The 22,483-nt window shown below is 36.6% G+C and overlaps 1 protein-coding gene across 11 annotated transcripts in view; it reads right to left on the bottom strand.

The window, feature by feature from the left end:
• Positions 1-468: 468 nt before the first annotated feature.
• ZNF207 (zinc finger protein 207) overlaps positions 469-22,483 on the bottom strand; it is a 30,959-nt gene continuing 8,944 nt past the window's right edge. Inside the window, exons 4-15 of one of the 11 annotated variants that reach the window (XR_005238556.2) lie at positions 20,483-20,650; positions 20,281-20,356; positions 19,731-19,778; positions 18,269-18,339; positions 15,635-15,792; positions 14,369-14,461; positions 13,135-13,377; positions 11,705-11,864; positions 11,378-11,561; positions 11,078-11,160; positions 8,012-8,066; positions 469-3,559 (exon numbers count right to left, since the gene is read on the bottom strand). Coding sequence is in view for 6 of the 11 variants with exons in the window: in XM_008010989.3 (XP_008009180.1) it covers positions 11,401-11,561; positions 11,705-11,864; positions 13,135-13,377; positions 14,369-14,461; positions 15,635-15,792; positions 18,269-18,339; positions 19,731-19,778; positions 20,281-20,356; positions 20,483-20,650 (1,178 nt within the window). In the remaining 5 variants the exon portion in view is untranslated. Of the gene's footprint in view, positions 3,560-8,011; positions 8,067-10,710; positions 11,562-11,704; positions 11,865-13,134; positions 13,378-14,368; positions 14,462-15,634; positions 15,793-18,268; positions 18,340-19,730; positions 19,779-20,280; positions 20,357-20,482; positions 20,651-22,483 lie in introns of those variants that run through there. The other 10 variants (XR_012088779.1, XR_012088780.1, XR_500827.3 and 7 more) reach the window with 10 other exon arrangements.

Below are 22,483 nucleotides of genomic sequence, written 5' to 3'. Positions count from 1 at the left end.
GACAAATCAAAGTGACAAGATGTACTAATATTATTTGTGAGAACTTTACATTTTAAAAGCTAGTATTTAATTACCCTTAGTGATCCTGTTTACTTACACTAAAAATTATCCTATCAGTCATGATTTTTTATTCAACTAGACCATTTAATAATCCACATGGTCTAACATTCATCACGCTTTATTCAGACCTCCTTACAATCATATCCCATGTATGACTTATGCTTCACATAATCCCTTACCAGTAAAAGTGAAGCCTGAAGATTGACCTGGCCCCTTTACTAACCTTTGCGATCTTGCACCACTTCATAAAATGCTTACTCTAAACCACTAGACTAGTTTGGAAATAAACGGACCTTTTCCTCAGAAATAATCTTTCCTGGTGTAGCAACTGAACACTTTAACCTTCATTTATTATCACTTTATTATTAATACAACATCTCAGGGAATAGACTCCCAAATTTCATCACCTTTCCTTTTTTTTTTTTTTTTTTTTTTGAGGCGGAGTCTCTCTCTGTCACCCAGGCTGGAGTGCAATGGCGCAATCTTGGCTCACTGCAACCTCCTCCTCCTGGGTTCAAGTGATTCTCCTGCCTCAGCCTCCAGAGTAGCTGGGGTTCCAGGCACGTCCGACCACACCCAGCTGATTTTTGTATTTTTAGTAGAGACAGGGTTTCACTATGTTGACCAGGCTGGTCTCAAAAACTCCTAATCTCAGGCAATCCACCCACCTCAGCCGGGGCCCGGCCCCTTTTCTCTCAATTTAAAAACTGCTTTAAAAACTACAACTCAAGTATTGGGTTAATATCACTTTACTGTTACTGATTCCTCTAATATTCCAGAAGGAGCACAAGATTTTTTCCATTTTTGATAGCTGCCTATTGTCAGTTTTAACTGGAGCTGAAAAACAGAAGACTTAAGTAAACTGAAAGCCATCATTGAGTTTTAAAAAGGGACACTGAAATAATTCCTCTTGAAGATATTTTCTTTAACAGCCACTTATTTCTACCCTGCAAAAAGCTTGAAATGTAAAATTAGTATTTAAAGCACCATACAAAATAAAAATAAAAAAAAAACAGACAAAGGAGTAAGGTATGTTCCAATTTAATCTTTATGCACACAAATTTGTAAAAAATGTTAAACACATATATACATTAAGTCACAAAAGAGATGCAATTATTATTGTTCACTTTTAAACATTATCTTATGCTATCAAAATTTGGCTACTTACTCATCACTATTACATGCACTTAAAGTTACATACTTACCAAATTTTCACTGTCTGTTTATTCCTGCTAGGAAAGGACACAGTTCCTTAGAAATTTACTTCACTTTAAATCTTAAAGACACAAATGGAGGGTCCACACTTTGTTTAGTGCTTATCTAAAAGAAGGCATTGCCACATCACATGCTCAGATATCGATTTTCAGATTTCAGAAAACTATCATTGTTCATACTAAAAAGCATCAGAGTTGACTATTCATTACTGGTTCCCAAAGATCACAGGAGGAAACAGAATGTAAAAACATTCTTAGTATATGCTAGTTTTTATCTAGGATACAGTTAAAAACTAGAGGGAAAAAATAATCCATGCGTTACATATACCGAGGCTAAATAAAGCAGGGCATAAAGTAATTAGAAACATACTCAGAAGCTAACTTTCACTGGTATACGTGGTCTCAGAAATCTGTATTTCTAACTCCAATTTTTCATGCAGGGTTAGAGTGGCTTAAATAATACTTTTGAAATGTTTAAGCCTCTCAAAGAAACCCTGTAAGTAACTGGTCTGCATGAAGAATTTTGATTTTGGTAAACCCCTCTTCCACCCGAACTCCAGCTTACTGCTCATGAATCACTGCAACAACAGCTCCAACAAAAACAGAATGAAGTTCTGGTATCTTAACTTTACACCTATGCAATGTCTCCAAAGCACTGAGAAAAATCTTTTGGCTGCCAACTAAAAAGAAAATGTTTAAGAACTTTCTTAAATACTAGTTTTAAACATTTATTCCATCTCATGAAAATGAAATAATTTATGTGTTAAAAGTTTTTGTATGTGTAGTCTGTTAAGTGAAGATCAGAAAAAGGTGAACTTTTTTCTTAAAAAAGCATTAAAAGGGAAATGCCAGGTGGTAAAATAATTTTCTAATATTCTTGATTCAAGTAATATCCAAAGAGATGTAGAAATTCAGACTGCTCCCCTCTTTAATCAAAGTGTCCTAGTTCAGTTAATTTTAGAAGGTAAAATTATAATATATAAAAGTATAAAATAGTACTCACCAGAAAGGCAGCTTTAAAGAGATGGTTTTAAGGAAAACCATTTCCACTGCATCTACACCATTTCATATACAAATTAAACTGTGAAAGGCAATGAAACTTAAGCCCTTGTGCAATTTTACATTAAAAAACAAGTGGATATCTTGTAAGATATATTTTATTATCAGTTGATAAATCCATGTTTTAAAATTTAACAATATGCACAATTTCCATATAATCTGTTATCACAATGGCTAACCACCATCCAGTTCAAGAGGAATTCAAGATTAACTAGTTTTATGGCTAGATCGTCTCAAATTAGGTATCACACAAGGTGCAAAGGAAGAAGCCATACATCCTACCATCAGATTAGGATGGTTCAGGCTTGCGAAAATTAGAAATTAACTTGTATGCTTTATTCCTCCCTCCTCAGTGCTTTACATTTGTATCAACCTAAAAGCACAACATTTAAAGGTTAAAGGATGGTTCAAACAACAATGAACTTGGGTAGAATGAAAAAAATAAAAATAAAAATGTTAAACACATCTTCCACAACCCATTATGTCCCCACTGCCCCTCAAAAGTGTTACATGAAGAATCTAGCTACATTTCTTGATGGGTAGTCAGCTTTCAATATTAAAAAGGTAAGTTATTCTTAGTTCACAGTAAAATGAACTCACTGGTACACCAACAGGATACGTTATAGTTTACAAAAAAAGAAAAAAAAGGAGTACTTGTATCTATAAGTGTTGCTAGAAGAACAAAAAAGCATTATAAAAACATATTCTAGCTTATGACTGTACACCATTTATCATTTCTAGATGTGAGGAAACTTGCCTTTTTTCTTAGGTTGATTCATACTGTAAAAAGTTAAAAGGTGAATGAGAGAACCACCATGAAATAGCTTAAGTAAAAGACCCTGGACCCAAAGCCCTGGACTCCATATCATCTATCAACAAAGGCACAGCCAACTCAAACTGTCTTTTCCTTTTACGTACAATGTATCTACTTAGGTTGAACCACAAGGAGATAACAAAGGAGCAGTATTACACCTTTATTACAACTGGGGTTAGCAAACCTAGATCTACTTTGGCCCAAGTACTGAGTGTTTAAAGTGTCCAATCGATCTATTATTAGTTATACTCACATTTAAGTAATTGCACAGCTTTCTTCCTTGTGTGAGTTATATGGATATGTTTGAAAAAAATAGGAACATCAGGTACTTACAGATTAAACTAACCTGTACTGGCAGGGCTGTGGGATTTTTCTTCTCTACCAGTAAGTAGCAAATGCTGAAATTCTGCTGCTAGTTAACAAAAACACAAATTGTATTAAACTGAGGAGTTCAATCCATAGTTTAAAAAGTCAATGTGCATTAAATTTCCTCAGAGTCTGATATTAATACATTTAAAACTTTTCCCTATTTTTTTTTTTAACAAAAGTTACCTTATATTGGCTATTTAGAATGAGCTAATTAACACTGAAAATCTCTTGGACACATCTCAATTTTAATAAACTATGTATTCCAGTATGTGAACTGTGATGGAAATTGATTATTCTAAAAAGGGGATGGGCATATATCTTAAATATGTGGCAATTTCTAAATTTAAACGAATATGTAGACACACCCCCACAGACAAGCAATTTTTAAAAGCTTTTAATTCAACTTTCACAAAAATTAATTTTGTCACATCAGAGATTCTCAATTTCAAAAACATGTACTGAGGCAAATTCTACTGTTTCTCCTTGAATAAGTGAACAGGTAAAAGGGGGCTTTGCTCAATAACTAGATGCTCCATATTTTTTCTAACTCAGACTAACAGTAACTGTAGCAACTCTTCCCTTGCTCCACTTGGGTAGGTAAGCAGCCTCATTCTATTAGTAAAGACAGGGATACGATGGTGCAAATCTTTTTTTTTGACCCCTGTGATTGCTAAACTATTTTTAAAATTTTAATAAGAAGCTACATTAAATAATATGGTGAGACCTCAGTAACAAATGCAAACCATGAGTAAGAATGCTGTTACTTTTCAATACATTTAAGGTTCTTAAGTCAAGCAACACTACCCAGTGTTCTCTCCCAAATAATCACTATTGGTCCATGTGTAGTAAACTGGGAAAATATCATTCTTCATTTTTATCCAAGTTGGCCATCAAGGAATTTCACAGTTAGTTCCTCAGACTTAACTAATGGTGAAGGAACACAGATTCAACCATAATGGTAAAATGCAAACCAACCAACCCAGACACTAACAATGTCAGAGGGCTTAGAAAATGCCAATAAAGGACTTCACCTTTTTACAAACACAGCACACATTACTGAAGCTGTGCCACATTACTACCTTACAGACCATGACATCATTTAGAATGGGTGGAGTCCAAGTAATCAACCACTAAGACAGTTTACTCACATGTACCTCCTCTAAGGTTATTTTGATAAAAACTGAAACATATACATAAACATTCTTATAACTGATTGTATGCCTCTTAAAGAATCTAACCATCAAAGTTTCCATCTAATTAGCCAGTCTGGATTTATAATAGCGTTCAATTTGCTTCTAATAGGAATAGTTCAAATTAGTTTCAGCGAAGACCTACCTCATTTGGGCTACAAATTTCTGCCTCAATATGACTACTACTTCTGCTTAGTAAAATAGACATTTTACCCTGAGAATACATGAGACTAACCGAACAGATTTAAAGAGAGATGGTTCAGATTTCTCAAACTAATTTAGTTCCAAACTATTCTTTTCCAGAGTTAAGAAAATGAAAAGCTTTTCCTTTCTAGACTATTATGCAAAAATGTATAGAGCCAAGACTAAGAAAAAAATAGTAGTTACTAAAAGCAATTATCTTACTGAAGAATTTTTTTTTAATGTTACTTTAAAACTTAATCTATTTTCTAACAAAAATGCCAGGTAAAAAAAATAAAGACAGATGTTTTAGGGCTTAAACACTTGGAAAAGGTGGATATATTTAAAGTTATTGGGAAGCTCAAACCGAAGTCCTACTTTCTCCATTTCCTACATATTGGTTTGAATTAGATCCATAATAAGGTGTCTAAGAGCTTAAGATACTAGTTTAGAAAATTCAGCACTAATCACAAAATTAATGAATATCCATTATGTACACGACCATACAACATCAAGTGCTTATTTTGCCAAGAAACACCACACAGAAGTCAGATGATTTCTTTGCTATAAAAACAAAAGGTTGTTATTTAAATGATTTAATGACAGAAATTAAAATACTGAGAAAGGGTTTTAAAAAAGGAGTAAACTTTACTGTCATGAGATAGTTAGCATAAGTGGAATTGGGGGAATGTTTACTTATAAAAATCTGCCCTATAGCCAAATAGCCTTAAAACTGAATCCCCTTTCAAAGGACCTTTCCATAAAAGTTATGATGAGGAGCAAACAAATTTCAATTTGGAATAATGCAGAAAGATTATTCAGTATTAGGTCAATAACCACAACCTTTTAAAAAAGACATACATGTCTGTATAAATTTTAGGGTATCTACTTCTAGGGTACATGTCTACTTTCATCAGCTTATTCAAACAAAATTTTGACTCGGTTAAAGTGGTGACTTCACCATTTTCTTTCATTTGCCAAGTTTTACCAGTGGATGTTACAGACACCTAAAAATTACATAATCATCGAAATCTTATTTGTCTGAGTCAGAGAAATACAAAAAAAAAAAAAAAAAAAAAAGGAACTATCTGGAACTATCTTAGTTATCTATATATATTACCTTCAACAAATTATGACATTACTAAATTCCTCCCACCCCCAGTACTCAAGCAGATAAGAGCCTGTATTTCCAGCACACTTTTTTCAATTATCACCATTAGAATTATGACAAGCAACTTAGAAAGATTTCAGCATACTGGGGGATGGTAGGTAATAGACAAAACAGATCTCCAATTAAGGACTCTTACATGTTGATTACTGAGGTTATAAAATAGTTGAATGGAATATTTTGTCATGGAAGCAACAAAATTCTTTAAATATTAAAATCCTTTTACAGTGAAAAACATGTTATTTAATAAGTCAAAATTTGTAATTCACTTAATGCGTATTTTTTCTTTATGCTTCCAAGAATGAAAACCATATACAAACAATTCCAGGTTTGCTAAATGCTACACTGTTCATTGTTACTGCTCAGAGTAAACTATCTGGATAGAATGGTGGCTCAAACACAAGAAACAAAAGTAATTCAGGTTTGTTTTTGGCCTCTCTTCCAATTCTCTAATTATTCCCTACAACACACACACACACACAACTTTTCTCACCAAATAAAAGCAAATTTTAGTTGGAAATAAATGTGCATACTTTTCACATGTCCATAAAACATTGTTCAGTGAGGCTGAAAATGAACCTCAAAATAATCACTCCAAAACCATAGTTTATCATACTTTACCACATGATCAGGTATCAAATTTCAGTTTGGATACCTGAAATTAGCAATCCATCCATGCTGAAAGGTCTGTAACACCCAAATTCTCTTGTTGTATCAACTGTATGGTCTATATCCCCACATACACAAGCACGCACAAAGACACCACCTTCCCACCTTAACAGGGCTCTACATTAACATTTGCTCTAATGTGGTGAGGCTTGAAAACATTTAAAATTAAGCATTTCCAGATGACCTTTTAGCCTTAACATTCAATGCATAAGTTAGTGATTAAGAATGCAGACTTTGGCCAGGCGCAGTGGCTCACGCCTGTAATCCCAGCACTTTAGGAGGCCGAGGCAGGCGGATCACAAAGTTAGGAGATCGAGACCATCCTGGCTAACATGGTGAAACCCTGTCTCTACTAAAAATACAAAAAATTAGCCAGGCGTGGTGGCACATGCCTGTAGTCCCAGCTACTCAGGAGGCTGAGATAGGAGAATCGCTTGATCTCAGGCCAAGATTGCGCCACTGCAATCCAGCCTGGGTGACAGAGCGAGACTCGGTCTCAAAAAAAAAAAAAAAAAAAAAAAATACAGATTTTGGCCAGGTGTGGTGGCTCACACCTATTGTTATCTCAGCACTTGCGGAGGCTGAGGACGGGTGGATCACCTGAGGTCAGGAGTTTGAGACCAGCCTGGCCAATATGGCAAAACCCCGTCCCTACTAAAACATATCTAAAAAATAGCCAGATATGGTGGCAGGAGCCTATAATCCCAGCTACTCAGGAGGCTGAAGCAGGAGAATCACTTGAACCTGGGAGGTAGAGGTCGCAGTGAGCCGAGATCGCACCACTGCACTCCATCCTGGGCGATAAGAGTGAAACTCCGTCTTAAAAAAAAAAAAAAAATGCAGATTTCAGTATCCAGTGGCATTTCCAATGATTAAACTTATCCTTGAGGTTAAATTTAATAGTTTATGGAGAAAATAAAACCAGTAAGATCTTCCTAAAAGTGAAAGTAGAAAATTTGAATGAAACATTTCATGTCTCCAAATCAAAAACATCAAATTTTGTGAATTTACTAAAGTTCAATATAGTAACACAAGCTTTACTGAAGCTGTTAATTATGTAACACAAAGCAAATTACATAAAAATGCATATGAAATACTTAGGTTTATTAACACCACAGTCAAACGTGAATATTAATATAGAGCCTTCTCTGCCAAAAGAGTATAAAAATCCTAAGTTTAATTAAATTTAGGGGCCTTCACCAAACTTGCTGCAAGTTTGGGGACATAAATATCCAACAGCCATAAAGCTGTGAAAGCCCCTATAAGGAATAAAATAAATCCCACTTGCCTCAGACTGAACAGGGCAACACTGAGACTCAGCCTCAGCCTGTCCTATGGCAGGGCTATAGGAAGAAGAAAATTTTAATTTTAGAAAAACAGTTCCCAATTAATTTAAAAGACATGCATTAAATTTAAAAAAAAAAAAATCCCAATGATCAAGCAAGCAAAAGGAGCAGTTTTGTTTTGAAAACTACTGTCCACTACAATTCCATTCTGAGCCCGTACATCTTTTTGTTGGGGAATCCCCCTCCCCAATTAAGTTTCATTAAGGTGAGTCTAAGTTCAAAATGTAACTTAGTGGAATAGGAGTACAGTAGGAATATTTTAATCATACCTAATGGCAAATGTGTGAGAGACTATTAAAATACTAAGTATTCAAATCAAATAATTCCAGCAGCCACTCAAAAATTAATCCTCACCTGCTGTGGCCTTGTTACTGTTACACAGTATGAAAACTTATACAACAGAAACTAGTGCCAGACAAAATGTTTGTTTTTCTAAAAGGGGTGGATGTAAGGTAGAGCCAAAGCTGCCAGCCCTACTAACCTTACAGCTTCCTTAATTATGGCAATCAGCTTGAATTATCAAGTCCCAAAACCTGTCTTCTGTGAGGGCAGCTGACATCCACTTTGACTCAACTTCATCTATTACTTAAGGAAATTTGAGTCAGAGTCATTATGAATGTAATTTGCTCTACTCATGATTCAACCACGCTATGGACCCCAGAAGCATTTAGATAAAAGGTATTTTCTAGAAGCTTAATTATGCTTGGATGCATGCAAAAATTACCCTTCAAATATATTAAATGGGTACACCACCTCTGAGCCTATAGCTACAAACTCAGGAACTCATGAGCTTAAGTTTTATGTGCCAATGCCTAACACTTTCAATTAATTTTTAATTAGAATTCTATCCCATATTAAAAATTTCCATTTTTGCCCATCAGACATATACAGAGAGCAAAAAACCTTGCTATAAAGTCTCTGCCTTCTTTGCATAAAATGCAAATAAAGTTTCACGTAATTTCTGAAACAGGTCTACTAAACCTATTGCAGTTTGTCAATAACCCTGTACATGAAATTCTTGAGAATTTGGGAAAGCATCCCTTACTTAATCATTGTAAATTTAATCTCACCATTTTTATCTTAAAGATTTTCAACACGAGTTTTTCTTCGGCAGTATATTAAGTGTGCTGCCAAATCAAAGAAGCATGTATTAATTTTGAAACCATTTAGGTAGGCAGAGGTTCAGAGGGGAAAGTGGTTTGAGACTTGGTGGCTGGCAGAAGGAAGAAATACATTCTTGGCAAAATAGGGTAGTTTTACTTTCAAACTATGAAAATTTTTGTACCACTATGGTACCACAAGCACAGGAGCCATAAAATCATTGAAGCCAAATAATCAGGTATTTAAATTTATTTTTTGACAGAGTCTCGCTCTGTTGCCCAGGCTGGAGTGAACATAGCTCACCGCAGCCTTGACCTCCTGTGCTCAAGTGATCCTCCTCCCTCAGCCTCTGGAGCAGGTGGGACCACAGACACACACTAAAGCGCCTGGCTAATTTTTAAATGTTTTGTACAGGTGGGGTTTTCCCATGTTGGCCAGGCTGGTCTCAAACTCCTGGACTCAAGCAATCCTCCCACCTCAGCCTTCCAGAAGGCTGGGATTACAGGCGTGAGCCACTGCACCCAGCCAATAAGAGTTAAAATAGCATTCAACTTTATAATACTTGCAATGTTTTGCTTAAAGGTATGACTTCTACCTGTCACATATATACAAACTCTTTTGTGATGGCTAAATCACTTTTCAATATATTTTCCTTCAAAGTTAAAGCCCTTTTTTCTTACAACTTCAGAGTTCCTGTCTTTTATCTATACCTTCACAGTAAAGTTATAAAGAAATGTTACCATTTTCTTGGAAGTCTTAACTTTACAATGAGAAAAACTCGAGTTCATTATATTAATACTTTGCACAGGTTATTTGATGCCTAAAAAATCATAAACTACCCTGCAAAAGTAAAGATCAGAAAAACAGATCCCAAAAAGGTCAACAAGAGCTATTAAGAGGTTGTAACACAAAATACTGAATAGCAGTCATCTCTACAGAAAAGCTCTCTGTAAGAACACAACATTCAAAATTTCCAACGATAAAAAGTTGCACAGTAAGGCTACCTAGGCTTAATAACAGAAGGTACTCAAATGAATAATGTAATCTTCCAGGAACATAATAAAATTAAAAATTGCCAACCCATCTGCTAACCATCCCAACAGAGACACATTTAGATTCTCAGCATTACACTTAGAATAATATATTACAACCCATTAACAGCACAAGAAGCTATTACTGCATGCACCTAAGCTTCTAGAAGTTTGTACCTGAAAAGCTTCTGAGGTCCATGCAGTACTGAAGTCTCAAAAATAATCAAAAGGAAATGAATGGGTCTGGCACTAGGCTCTAAACATCTCAGCAGGAAGGAAAAGTGTTAACATTTACATTTTAAGTATCTATGACATGTGATGTGTACTGACACCAAAGAGGATGGAAAGGTGATTATAAAGACTTCATACCCATTATGTAATGACTCATGTATCTAAGTCTTTCTCTTAACTGAAACATTAACATACAACTCTATACATATTCAGTTTAAAACATGCAGCTAAGAAATAACCTACAACTCAAAAGACAGAATCCAATGATATATCAAAACTGCATTGGTAACTATAAATTTTATTATGTGGACATCTACTGTGGCATGCATCTGTACAAACCTTTCAGGCAGTGGTCCACAGCTGGGTTATGAATAAAAAGGCATAAATTTTTCTCTCATTTTATTACAATGAAGTTTAACAGTACAGAAAAGTCACATGACCTTGGTGGGTCAGATTTCTTAAACCCTGCAACATGAGGAACTCTAAATACATTAAATATTGTTACACATTCAAACTTCCAATGTACAAGTACTTGGAAACAGTTACAGCCCTCACCAAGCTAGGTTGGGGACATGAAGTCCAACAGCATCTGAAATGCTGTGAAGGCAAACTTTACAAATAGCAATGTAAGCTTACAGAACTTGCCTTTATTAAGGTGGTATGTTCATGTAATTCCAGCGCCTTCACAATTTAACGAACCAAATTTACTATACTTCACTTCTAAAAACCTAGATGAAACATGAAAAAGAAGCCATACAGTATAAATTGCAACTTCAGGAAAAGTTCCTGCTTTATTATTCCAAATAATTTTTCCCATGTAAAATAAATGTCCAATAGTTCCTGGTATGTGGGAAGATAATGTTTGTTAAAGTCACAATGAAGCCTTATTGACGGAAGCTTGGCTATATAAACAGCACAAGTTGAGAAAAGGTTTAATCTCCAAACCTATTAGACTGGATGAAGTAAGATCAGTAACGGCCACCTTGCGACATTACAGGAGGTCTCATTCCCATCGGAGGTCGAGGAGGCCCACCCTGGTAAGGGGGCACCATTGGTGGTCCCTGCCCATATGGGGGCATAGCACCAGGAAGGTATCCTGGCATGCCTTGATGATGACCACCATACTGACCTAAAAAACAAGAATTTCAAACACAAAAAATAGATTGTTACGTATTGTACTTTTAAATGCAATGTATACTGCAGATAAATTTAATATTTTATGCATGAACTTAGAAAATCCACTAAATATGATAAACATAAAAAGAGGAATACCATGAGGTGGCATTGGGGGTCTCATTCCTTGTTGCTGTGGGATGCCTGGCTGTGGTGGCATCATACCTCCAATTGGTCCAACTGGTGGATTACCAATGGGGGCCTGTCCTGGCCGAGGAAGATTACGTTGATATTTAGGTAACTGTGCCCTTCTCTCTTCCTGGGAATAAAAATAAGCACAAGGCTAAATACTCAAATGTAGAGGCTCATCAAGCATAAAGGCATGCATCTAAAATCTTACAACGTTAAGAGTAATTTTCAAAAATTTACCCTTACATCCCAACTGTTTACTTTTGCCAGACAAACCAATCCAACTACTTAAACTCTAGATACCTTAAAACTTCACCTATTTGTAAACTTGAAGCATGGCTAACAACTTTCCAGGTATTACAAATTGTTTCAACAAGAAACTAATTAAGTATTGTTAACTTTTTTTTTTTGAGATGGAGTTTTGCTCGTTGCCCAGGCTTGAGTGCAATGGCCAGGTCTCGGCTCACTGCAACCTCCGCCTCCCGGGTTCAAGTGATTCTGCTGCCTCAGCCTCCCGAGTAGCTGGGATTACAGGCATGCGCCACAATGCCCAGCTAATTTTGTATTTTTAGTAGAGATGGTGTTTCTACATGTTGGTCAGGCTGGTCTCGAACTCCCGACCCTCAGGTGATCCACCAGCCTCGGCCTCCCAAAGTGCTGGGATTACAGGCATGAGCCACTGCGCCGGGCCAACATTCTATTTTCATTTTTCAAGATGGAGTCTTGTTCTGTTGCCCAGGCTAGAGTGCAGTGGGTAATCTTGGCTCAATGCAACCTATGCCTCCCAGGTTCAACTGATTATACTGCCTCAGCCTCCTCAGTAGCTGGGATTACAGGTACCCGCCACCACACCCGGCTAATTTTTGTATTGATGGGGTTTCACCATGTTGGCCAGGCTAGTCTTACACTAATGATGTGTCATTTGTCTGTCTTGTGATCCGCCTGTCTTGGCCTCCCAAAGTGCTGGAATTATAGGCGTGAGCCATCATGCCCAGCCGTTATCAACATTCTAAACATTAACTTTATATCAAAATTAATTCCTTTATACGGGGCTTAAGGGATCTGCAGATTCTACCTCACACTTAACGTTTCTTCAATTAACATATGCAAACTTATGTTTAACTAAAATGATTTTTAAGAGAGTTAAGAACCTGACTTGCTGTCTTCTTTTAGAAACAGTCTGGAGGAAGGGGATAGAAAGCATCTAAGACCAAAACATGCAATATCCATTCACTTTAAGTATTTTGTGATTTCTTAAGATTCAGAATGGCAAAAACCACTTAGTTAGCATTAAACCAGATCACAGACCATCTGAGTACAAATTAACACTTTTTAAAGGGGCAAACTGCTATAATGGCTTTAAATTAAACGCTGCTAGTAGAAAACTAAAAACAACTTACCAGGGATATATCCTCATCTGGATGGATCAACTTACTGGTTGCACTAGTTGTTGTGAGTGTAGCAGGCTTACTTGTTATTGAAGCTGCTGGTTTAGCTGCAGTACTATTTGTTGTACTAGTGGTTGAAGCTGTAGATTGTGTATAAGCAGGGAATGTAGGCTTTGGGGGTTCTGTAGTTGTTGCAGGGGTACTATTTAAGGGTTTGAAATCTGTACCAACAGGTCCTTGGACAGCTGCCTGAGCCTGTAAAATATAATACTTCGTCAACAAAACCTCAAAACCCAAAATTAACTATATCTACAACAGTTTAACTTAAAACAAGGCATCAACATCAAAGCACCAAACTTTAAATGAAATTAAAACAAAGTTAACATGTGATAAACACTCCACAAAATTCAAGATAACCCATAAAAACATCGAAAGATGCTGGGTTAAAGTCACACCCACAACACAGCAATGGAAATAAGACTATATTTAACTTGTTAGATGTCTTCTACCTCTTCACCAAAAATTAAATTTACAATGCTCTGTATTTATTCCAGATTGCTGAAATACAGTATAATAGAACAGCATGTGTTCTATTTTTACTGTTCTATTAGTAAGTTTAGTTATTAATCTATCAAACAGCTAAAAAACCAAAAAACTACAGAATGAGAGTTTAAATTCCAGTTACTAAGTATAACATGAACAACGAGTGTAAATGGTGACATATTAAAGATACATCCTTTAGTAGTATTCTTTTTATATATATAAAATCCCCTCCAAATTAACAATGGCTGGGTAATTATCAAGGACAAAAGGGTAAATTTAGCAGGATCTTTTAAAGTAACAAGTTACCAGTAACAAATGTGTTACTTTTCATATTACCACACATCTAAAACATGTAGACTAGGCCAACTTTAGAACCAAAGCAATGTATTAAATTTTCTTACATTAAATGTGATGCATTAAACAGCACAAATCAAAATAGCTTAATCATGCATCAGGCTAACCATTGGCCACTATAATGCATTTACTGCTTACATGCTTTTAACCCTTTAGAACCACAAGAGTTTGGGGTAGTTTTTTTAGCATGAATTAAAATTTTTAAATACCATTTGACTTATACAGCATTAATTTTGCTTTAAAAAAGTAAACAGTATATTCTTGGAAAAATATTCATTTTTTAAGTAGGGTCCAAAGGGTTAAGTTATAAAGCCATTTTAACAATTTTAAACTGCAACTTCCTGCGTACTTGTGCTGTGCTAGGAAACAGAGCTTTAGAAGATGCAGACAGACTTTCTGAATTGGATGAAGCTGTACTTGAGCTTGTGACAGGTGTCCCCATCTGTAGCATAAAAGAAAGGAAACAATGAAAAGTCTCCAAACAAATGGGTCAAAATAAGCCATGTGGTAGACTTTCTAGTAGATTGCATATTTGTAAATGCAAAATTTAATGCAATCAAATGTCATTTACTTTAAAAGGCAGGCAGTTAATGCATTTACAATAAACAAGATTAAAGTATGAGCCTCAAAATTTTAATTCTATACCAATAAAACCTAGTTAACTAGCTTTTCTAAAACTACTGTGTTTTGCATTATTTCAAGAATGATACCTGAAACTGAGAATAATTATGTATAAATAGTGACACTTCAATCTAATTCTGTATCAATGATTCTCTACAAAAAGATTTTTGCCAAATTTTACATCTCTCAATACATAAAATTCCCGTCCACCATAAAGCTAGGTTAATGTGCTTAATAAAAGGCACTTAAAGAAAATGCTTTTAATTTAGCACCCACAAACAGAAAAAACAGTTAAAAAAAAAAAAATCTAAGGGATAATCTAAAAAAGAAAATGAATAAACATACATCCTGATCTAAATTCTGAATTAAACCTGAATCTGCTTAATTCTCAATGAAACGAGGAAAAAAAGCAAAGGTGTTAACCATTATGTGCACACTACATAGAACAGAAGCATCTTTCACTTATGCTCCAGAAAAAAAGTTGTAAAAGCTTTGAAAAAAGACCAATAAGAAATACAAGTGTGCCTAGGTCAAAAGCCATTAAATTACGCCATTTTAGCACAAGTGTGGCATTGTAGCTCATCACTGTTCCATACTAGAGGCAGAGCCTGACAAATAATTTGCTACCATCTTAGGAATGCTCATCTTTGACTTTGCTGTCCTTCCATTCACAGTTCAGCTAGCAAAGGAAAACTTCTGAACACTCCAGATATTAAACTTTCATTAGCTTAAAAAAAAAAAAAAAACTAAAAATAAATAGGGTTCACAACTATGAAAAAGTAACATACTAACTTTGGCTCCATTTAACCTTTTATGGGTAGAGGAAATCAGTGTGTAAACATGGAAGTGGATAAGCCACCTTTTAGAACATTTAATAAATAATATTAAAAATATTATAAACAAAAAAAAACCTGACCTACGAGAATTTCAAAGACTTCTGTAAACAACTGTACTTTATCTTTAAGTGCACTCCTTTACAGGATTTTCACCTTACCTGCCCAGCACTGGGGAAAAGAGGCTTAGTAACTGGAGGCTGCGGAGCAGGTACAGTTGCTGTTGGTGCAGGTGGTCTATTAAGAATACCTGGCGCTGAAACAGCCTGTGCTTGGGTCATTGGAGGAATTCCAGGACGTGGAACAGGTGGGGGCATACCTGCAGAGAAGAAATGTTTGGGGAAACTGAGTCACTGAACTATTTAGTCTAGGAAAAAACACTTCTATACTACAACATTATGAACAATTAACTGCTCAATGACTCGATTAAATCCAAGGAACTCAGGCATTTTCCCCACGCAATATTCTTACCTCAAATTTTCCCTTCCTTTGGACTGCTTCAGAATTTTACAAAGTGGAAGATAACACTAGACTCTGCTGCATGCACAAAACATCTGGCAATTATGCTTACTGATCCTAATGACTTAGCAAACTTCTTGTAATATATAAAATAATTATTTCAATCATCTACAAGACAGATATTTAAATGTTCCCTGAACTCTAGTGCAAATTACAAAAAAAAACTCTGATGAATCAAATACCATGAACAATAAAAACTTTTCCAAAGTTAAACACATCACTACTACATTCTTTAAACTTCCTCAACATGACAAAACTGTTTTTTTTTTTTTTGAGACGGAGTCTCGCTCTGTCGCCCAGGCTGGAGTGCAGCGGTCGGATCTCAGCTCACTGCAAGCTCCGCCTCCCGGGTTCACGCCATTCTCCTACCTCAGCCTCCCGTGTAGCTGGGACTACAGGCGCCCGCCATCTCACCCGGCTAGTTTTTTGTATTTTTTAGTAGAGATGGGGTTTCACCATGTTAGCCAGGATGGTCTCGATCTCCTGACCTCATGATCCGCCCGTCTCGGCCTCCCAAAGTGCTGGGATTACAGGCTTGAGCCACCACGCCCGGCCATGACAAAACTTTTAATGACTTCATATTATCAAATGAACATCAATTATTATTCTGTATTCTTTTAAATACCTAAATATGTATCACAACATAATGTATATGGAGCCGCCAGGCAATTATTCGTATTTTGTTGATGCTTTATTTTTCCTGTGTCCCTTTACATCAATTATTTTCAGCACTCTAAATATGCTACGGATTGCAAACACACCAACATAAAAACCAGGCTAGGGCCGGGTGCGATGGGTCACGCCTATAATCCCAGCACTTTGGGAGGCTGACGCAGGTGGATCAAGAGGTCAAGAGTTCGAGACCAGCTTGACCAACACAGTGAAACCCCATCTCTATTAAAAATACAAAAATTTGCCAGGTGTGGTGGCACATGCCTGTAATCCCAGCTACTCAGGAGGCTGAGGCAGGAGAGAATCGCTTGAACCCAGGAGGCGGATGTTGTGGTGAGCTGAGATCACACCACTGCTCTCCAGCCTGGGTGACAGAGCAAGATTCCATCTTAAAAAAAAAAAAAAAAAAAAAAAAAAGAAAAGAAAAGAAAAAGAAAGAAACAGCCTCGTGTGGTGTACCTCGCTGGCCAACTGAATCCCTCCCTTTCCTTGTGCTGTATTTCCTGCTTCATAGGCCAAATTCTATATACTTAATTTCCCAGGTTCCCTCACAGCATAATATGTAAGGAGCTAAGGCACTTCTGGGAAAGTTACTTTGCTTCCAAATAGAAGAAAAAGGAGGTCAGGTGCTGTGGCTCACTCACACCTGTAATCTCAGCATTTTGGGAGGCTATCTGGCTGCAGTGAGCTATGATCGTGCCACGACACATCAGCCCAGGTATCAGAACAACACCCTGTTTCAAAAAAAAAAAAAAAAAAAAAAAGGAAAAAAAGAAAATGGAGAGTGCACGACTACTGACACCGCTTCTTGTCTGAGCTGTCTTATAACCAAATGACATTTCTGAGGAAAACAAGCTAAGATCAGCAAAGTCAAAAAAGCATGAGTTAGTAAGTATCACTGAGCCACTGGATCTACCACTTTTTTGTTGACTGAGACAATAAATGCCTACACTGTTTAATACAGTTTGTTGGAGCCAGGCGCAGTGGCTCACACCTGTAGTCCCAACACTTTGGGAGGCCAAGGCAGGTGGATAACCTGAGGTCAGGAGTTTGAGACCAGCCTGGCCAACATGGCGAAACCCCGTCTCTACGAAAATACAAAAATGAGCCAGGTGTGGTAGTGGGTGCCTGTACTCCCAGCTACTCGGGAAGCTGAGGCAAGAGAATCACTTGAACCCTGGAAGCAGAGGTTGCAGTGAACCAAGAGCATGCTCCAGCCTGGGTGAGAGTGAGATTCTGTCTAAAAAAAAAAAAAAAAAAAAAAAAAAAAAAAAAAAGTTTGTTGGATTTCTCTATTACTTGTCTAAAATATTCCCAACAAATACAAGCGCTATTAAATACATGAGATTCAGCACATAGGCCATGACTCACTTTGGCTGCTTTGAAACCTATCATCTATTTCAAACTTCAAGAAAGGGCCATGGTCTTCAGATATCCACTAAAATACATTTTTGTAAATAGGGCCCATATAACACTTCTCACAAGAACTTGCAATTTAACGAAAATTTTTAAATTTCATTATACCAATGCCCACAGATGTCTAAAAAAACTTAGAATTAAAGCCTGTACATCATATTAAAAGGAAATTGTCTAACATATCATACCTGGTGGCATTCCAGGCATCAGAGGTGGTATTCCTGGTCCAGGTGGCATCATTCCACCCATTGGCATCATTCTATTAGAAAGCAAATTTCAAGAAACAGTAAGTTAATGAACAGCATAAACCATTAAAAAATATTCTGGCTAAAGCCTGAAACAACACTAGATAGACTTGAATCTGACCTCTAATATTGATATGAATCAAGCTAAAAGAACACACAACACACTGTAACAATCCTATCAAAATAAATTGTTTAAAACCCAGCAAACTCTTTGGTTTACCAATAAAAGAAAAAAAAATGCTGACAAAACATTTAAAGTCATTGAGAACAAATATACTCTCAATATGTATAAGAGACCTCATCTAAAATACGTGTAATGGAAAGCAAAATTACCACTTTTTCCACTTGTAAAATATCCACACAGAGTATTAAATAAAAAGAAGAAACCTCTATTTTAGAGTTGTGTCAGATTTTGAAAAGGAAAAGATTGAATGAATGTACCCTTTGAAATGAGATTTTTTATTTGGCTAGGTGCAGCAGCTCATGCCTGCAATCCCAGAACTTTTGAGAGGCCAACACTCAAGGACTGCTTAAACCCAGGCTGGACAAAAAGTGAGACCATATTTTTTTTAAAAAAAGTATCTTTTAAAAAAAAATTTTAAACATTAGCTGGGTGCAGTACTGTGTGCCTGTAGTCCTAGATACTCAGGGGGCTGAGGTGGGAGGATCACCTGAGCCCAGGAAGTCAAGGTTGCAGTAAGCTGTGACTGCACCACTGCACTGTAGCCTGGGCGACAGAGTAAGACACCCTGTCTCAAATACATACACACACACACACACACATATATATATATTTTTAGAGGAAGGAAATGCTACCACCAAAATTAAAGACACTCAAAAGTAAAATCAGATGGCCTAATATTTACAATAACTACCTAACACTAAACCATGACTTAAAAACACAACCCATTCATTTTTTTCCCCTAAAAGAGCTCACCTTCAAATATCAGTGTCCAATTCACTTAAAAAACGACAAATTGGTCAATTTTCTTCAAAATTTTTAAATTTTTTGTGGGCAAATTCAGTTCTTGATTTAAAATTTTTATCAGAAGATTAACTTCTATTGATAGATTAGAAAATTCCATTATATCCTATGATAATAAAGCACATTTCACAGAATATAGTCTTTCTTAAATACTAACTCTTATTATCAGGTCCCATTACTTTTAATAGTTTGGAGAAAAATCACTGCACGTTTGAAGTATGTTTATATGGGTCTATTACTATTTCCTAAAAGATGTTTTATTTTCCTTCTTTAAGAGACCTGTGTTAATTAGCTTTCAAGTTTTAGTGAGGAAGGTTAGAAAATTTCTGAAGTCAACTGAATAGATACCATTAAACACACACATAAAAAAATGACAGTATGATTATACCTCCTGAATTACATTATGAATGAGATGCTTACATGTTTTCACCGCAAAATGACTGGGTGTATTTTCTCTGATGATGCAATCTGTGAAAATGTATGACAAAATCAAAATCTAACTGTGATTTTCAAAATACAGTGGGAAAGTGTATTGTATACCTCTCACATCCAACAATATTTAAGTAAAAGTGATGGGCACAAGCACCTCATACTCATTTTAGTTTTGATGCTTTGACAAATAAATCATTTACAGAGTTTGTCTGCTTCTTGTCGCAGCTACAAAGTGTCACAGATAGTTCTGAATCTCAGAAACGCAAATCTATAAATAACCAACTACTTTAATCACAGTAAATGCAATTGAAGTAGATGGTTGCTTACATATACCCTAAAACCCAAAAATCTATTATTCAGAGGCAAATTTATACTCCTTAAATTTATTGGTTGATCCCTTTATTAGACAAGATTTATATAGCCCATACCTCCTTCTAAAGCAAAAAATGGAAACTAACATTTCATTCATATAACATCCAAATTGAAAAAGATCATTACTAGGCATAAGCCTACAAGATAAATAAAAAAATTTTCTTACCCAGGTGGCATGCCTGGCATAACTGGTGGCATTCCTGGCATCAGAGGAGGAACACCTGGCATTAATGGAGGTATGCCTACAAGCAAGAATTTCAATCAAAATAATGACAAATATTAAAGAGTCAGGGGGAAGAAAGTAATACTTTGATACAATATAAATAATGCCCTAAAAATGTAAGATTTTAAGCAATCCTATATGCTACCTGGAGGCATTCCTGGTGCTCCTGGTACTGGTGGCAGTCCTGGCTGTGCCATTGGGGGAATATAACCTTGTTGAGGTTGAACAGGCTGTGGCTGAAATGAAGTTGAGGCTGCAGAGTCATCATCATCATATTCATCAGAATCATCTTGTTGCTTCTTTTTTTGACTTTCTGTTACAAAAAAATCTTAATTATTTCCATGGAGTAAAAACTAAGAAAGTTTACTTACAACATTCAATATTTAAAAATACTTATATTGGTAAAATTAGTTCATGAGATTTTTCTTCCCCCAAAATTCAATATTGCTCTATGTTCTTCAAATGTGTTTTCACCCTATATTAAACAAGGTTAACGTTCTTTCCCTGTCCCATAAAAGGTAAAATAATTATCCTAAATCAGTATTTTTTCTTTTAAATTTTTAGTAGGGTCTTGCTCTGTGACGCAGGCTGGAAAGCAATGGCATGACTGCAGCTCACTGCACTCTCAAACTCCTGGGCTGAAGTGATGCTCCCGCCTCAGTCCCCCAAGTAGCTGGGACTGCAGACACATGCCATAACACCGGGCCTTTTTAAAAAATTATTATTGTTATTATTTATGGTAAAGATGAGGTCTCTAACTTTTGGCCTCAATTGATCCTACTGCCTCAGCCACCTAAAGCATCGAAATTATAGGGGGTCCTTCATTTTCATATGCCGTAACACCTGTTAATTCTATTTGGAATTCAATTATGAAAAATAATATAAGAAAATGGAATGATCCAAATGGTACTGCATATATACCAATCAAGTACATGTCTTCAAAAACAGAGCTCAAATTTAAAATTCCAAATAGATAGATCTACCATTCAATTTTATCTATCTTATCTATTAAGTGACTAATCAATTAATTTATCTAGATAGGATCTCACTCTGTTACCCAGGCTGCAGTGGAGAATTCACAGCTCACTGAAGCCTCAACCCCCTGGGCTCAAGACATACTCCCACCTCAGCTGAGACTACAGGCATGTGCCACCACGCCCAGCTAATTTTTATAATTTTTTGTAAAGACAGCGTGTCACTTTCTATTGCCCAGGTTGGTCTCCCAATTTCTGGGCTCAAGCAACCTTCCTGCACTGCCTGCCCATAGTGCTGGGATGACAGGTGTGAGCCACTGCAACTAACCTACCATTACATTTATAATTGAAAATAGTAACTCTGGGCTTCAGTGAGGCTGAAAAAAGAATATTATCACAAGGGGAGACAGATGGTGGCTCACACCTATAATCCCAGCACTTTGGGAGGCCTTGGCAGGTAGACTGCTTGAGGTCAGGAGTTTGAGACCAATCTGACCAACATGGTGAAACTCCGTTTCTACTAAAAAATATAAAAAAAACTAGGCCAAGTGTGGTGACTCAGGTCTGTAATCCCAGCACTTTGGGAGGCTGAGGCGGGTGGATCACTTGAGGCCAAGAGTTTGAGAACAGCCTAGGCAACATGGTGAAACACTGTCTCTACTGAAAACACAGAGGAAAAAAAAAAAATAGCTGGGAATAGTGGTACATGCCTGAAATCCCAGCTGAGCAGCTGAGGCACGAGAATCACTTCAGCCTGTGAAGCTGAGGTTGCAGTGAACTGAAATCATGTCACTGCACTCCAGCCTGGCCAACAGCTAGACTCTGTCTCAAAATAAATAAATTAATTAAAAAAAAAAAAAATACAAGCCGGGCAAGGTGGCTCACACCTGTAATCCCAGCACTTTGGGAGGCCGAGGCGGGTAGATCACTAGGTAAGAAGCAGATCACGAGGTCAGGAGTTCGAGACCAGCCTGACCAACATGGTGAAACCCCTCTCTACTAAAAATACAAAAATTAGCCAGGTGTGGTGGTGCGCACCTCTAATGCCAGCTACTCCAGAGGCTGGGGCAGGAGAATTGCTTGAACCTGGGAAGCGGAGGTTGTGGTGAGCCGAGATCATACCACTGCACTCCAGCCTGGGCAACAGAGACTCCGTCTCAAAAACAAAAGTA

Source organism: Chlorocebus sabaeus, chromosome 16 (assembly GCF_047675955.1).
Source record: "Chlorocebus sabaeus isolate Y175 chromosome 16, mChlSab1.0.hap1, whole genome shotgun sequence".
Taxonomy (NCBI): domain Eukaryota; kingdom Metazoa; phylum Chordata; class Mammalia; order Primates; family Cercopithecidae; genus Chlorocebus; species Chlorocebus sabaeus.
Note: the sequence above shows the minus strand (reverse complement) of the source record. Positions and strands in the feature narration are given on the sequence as shown.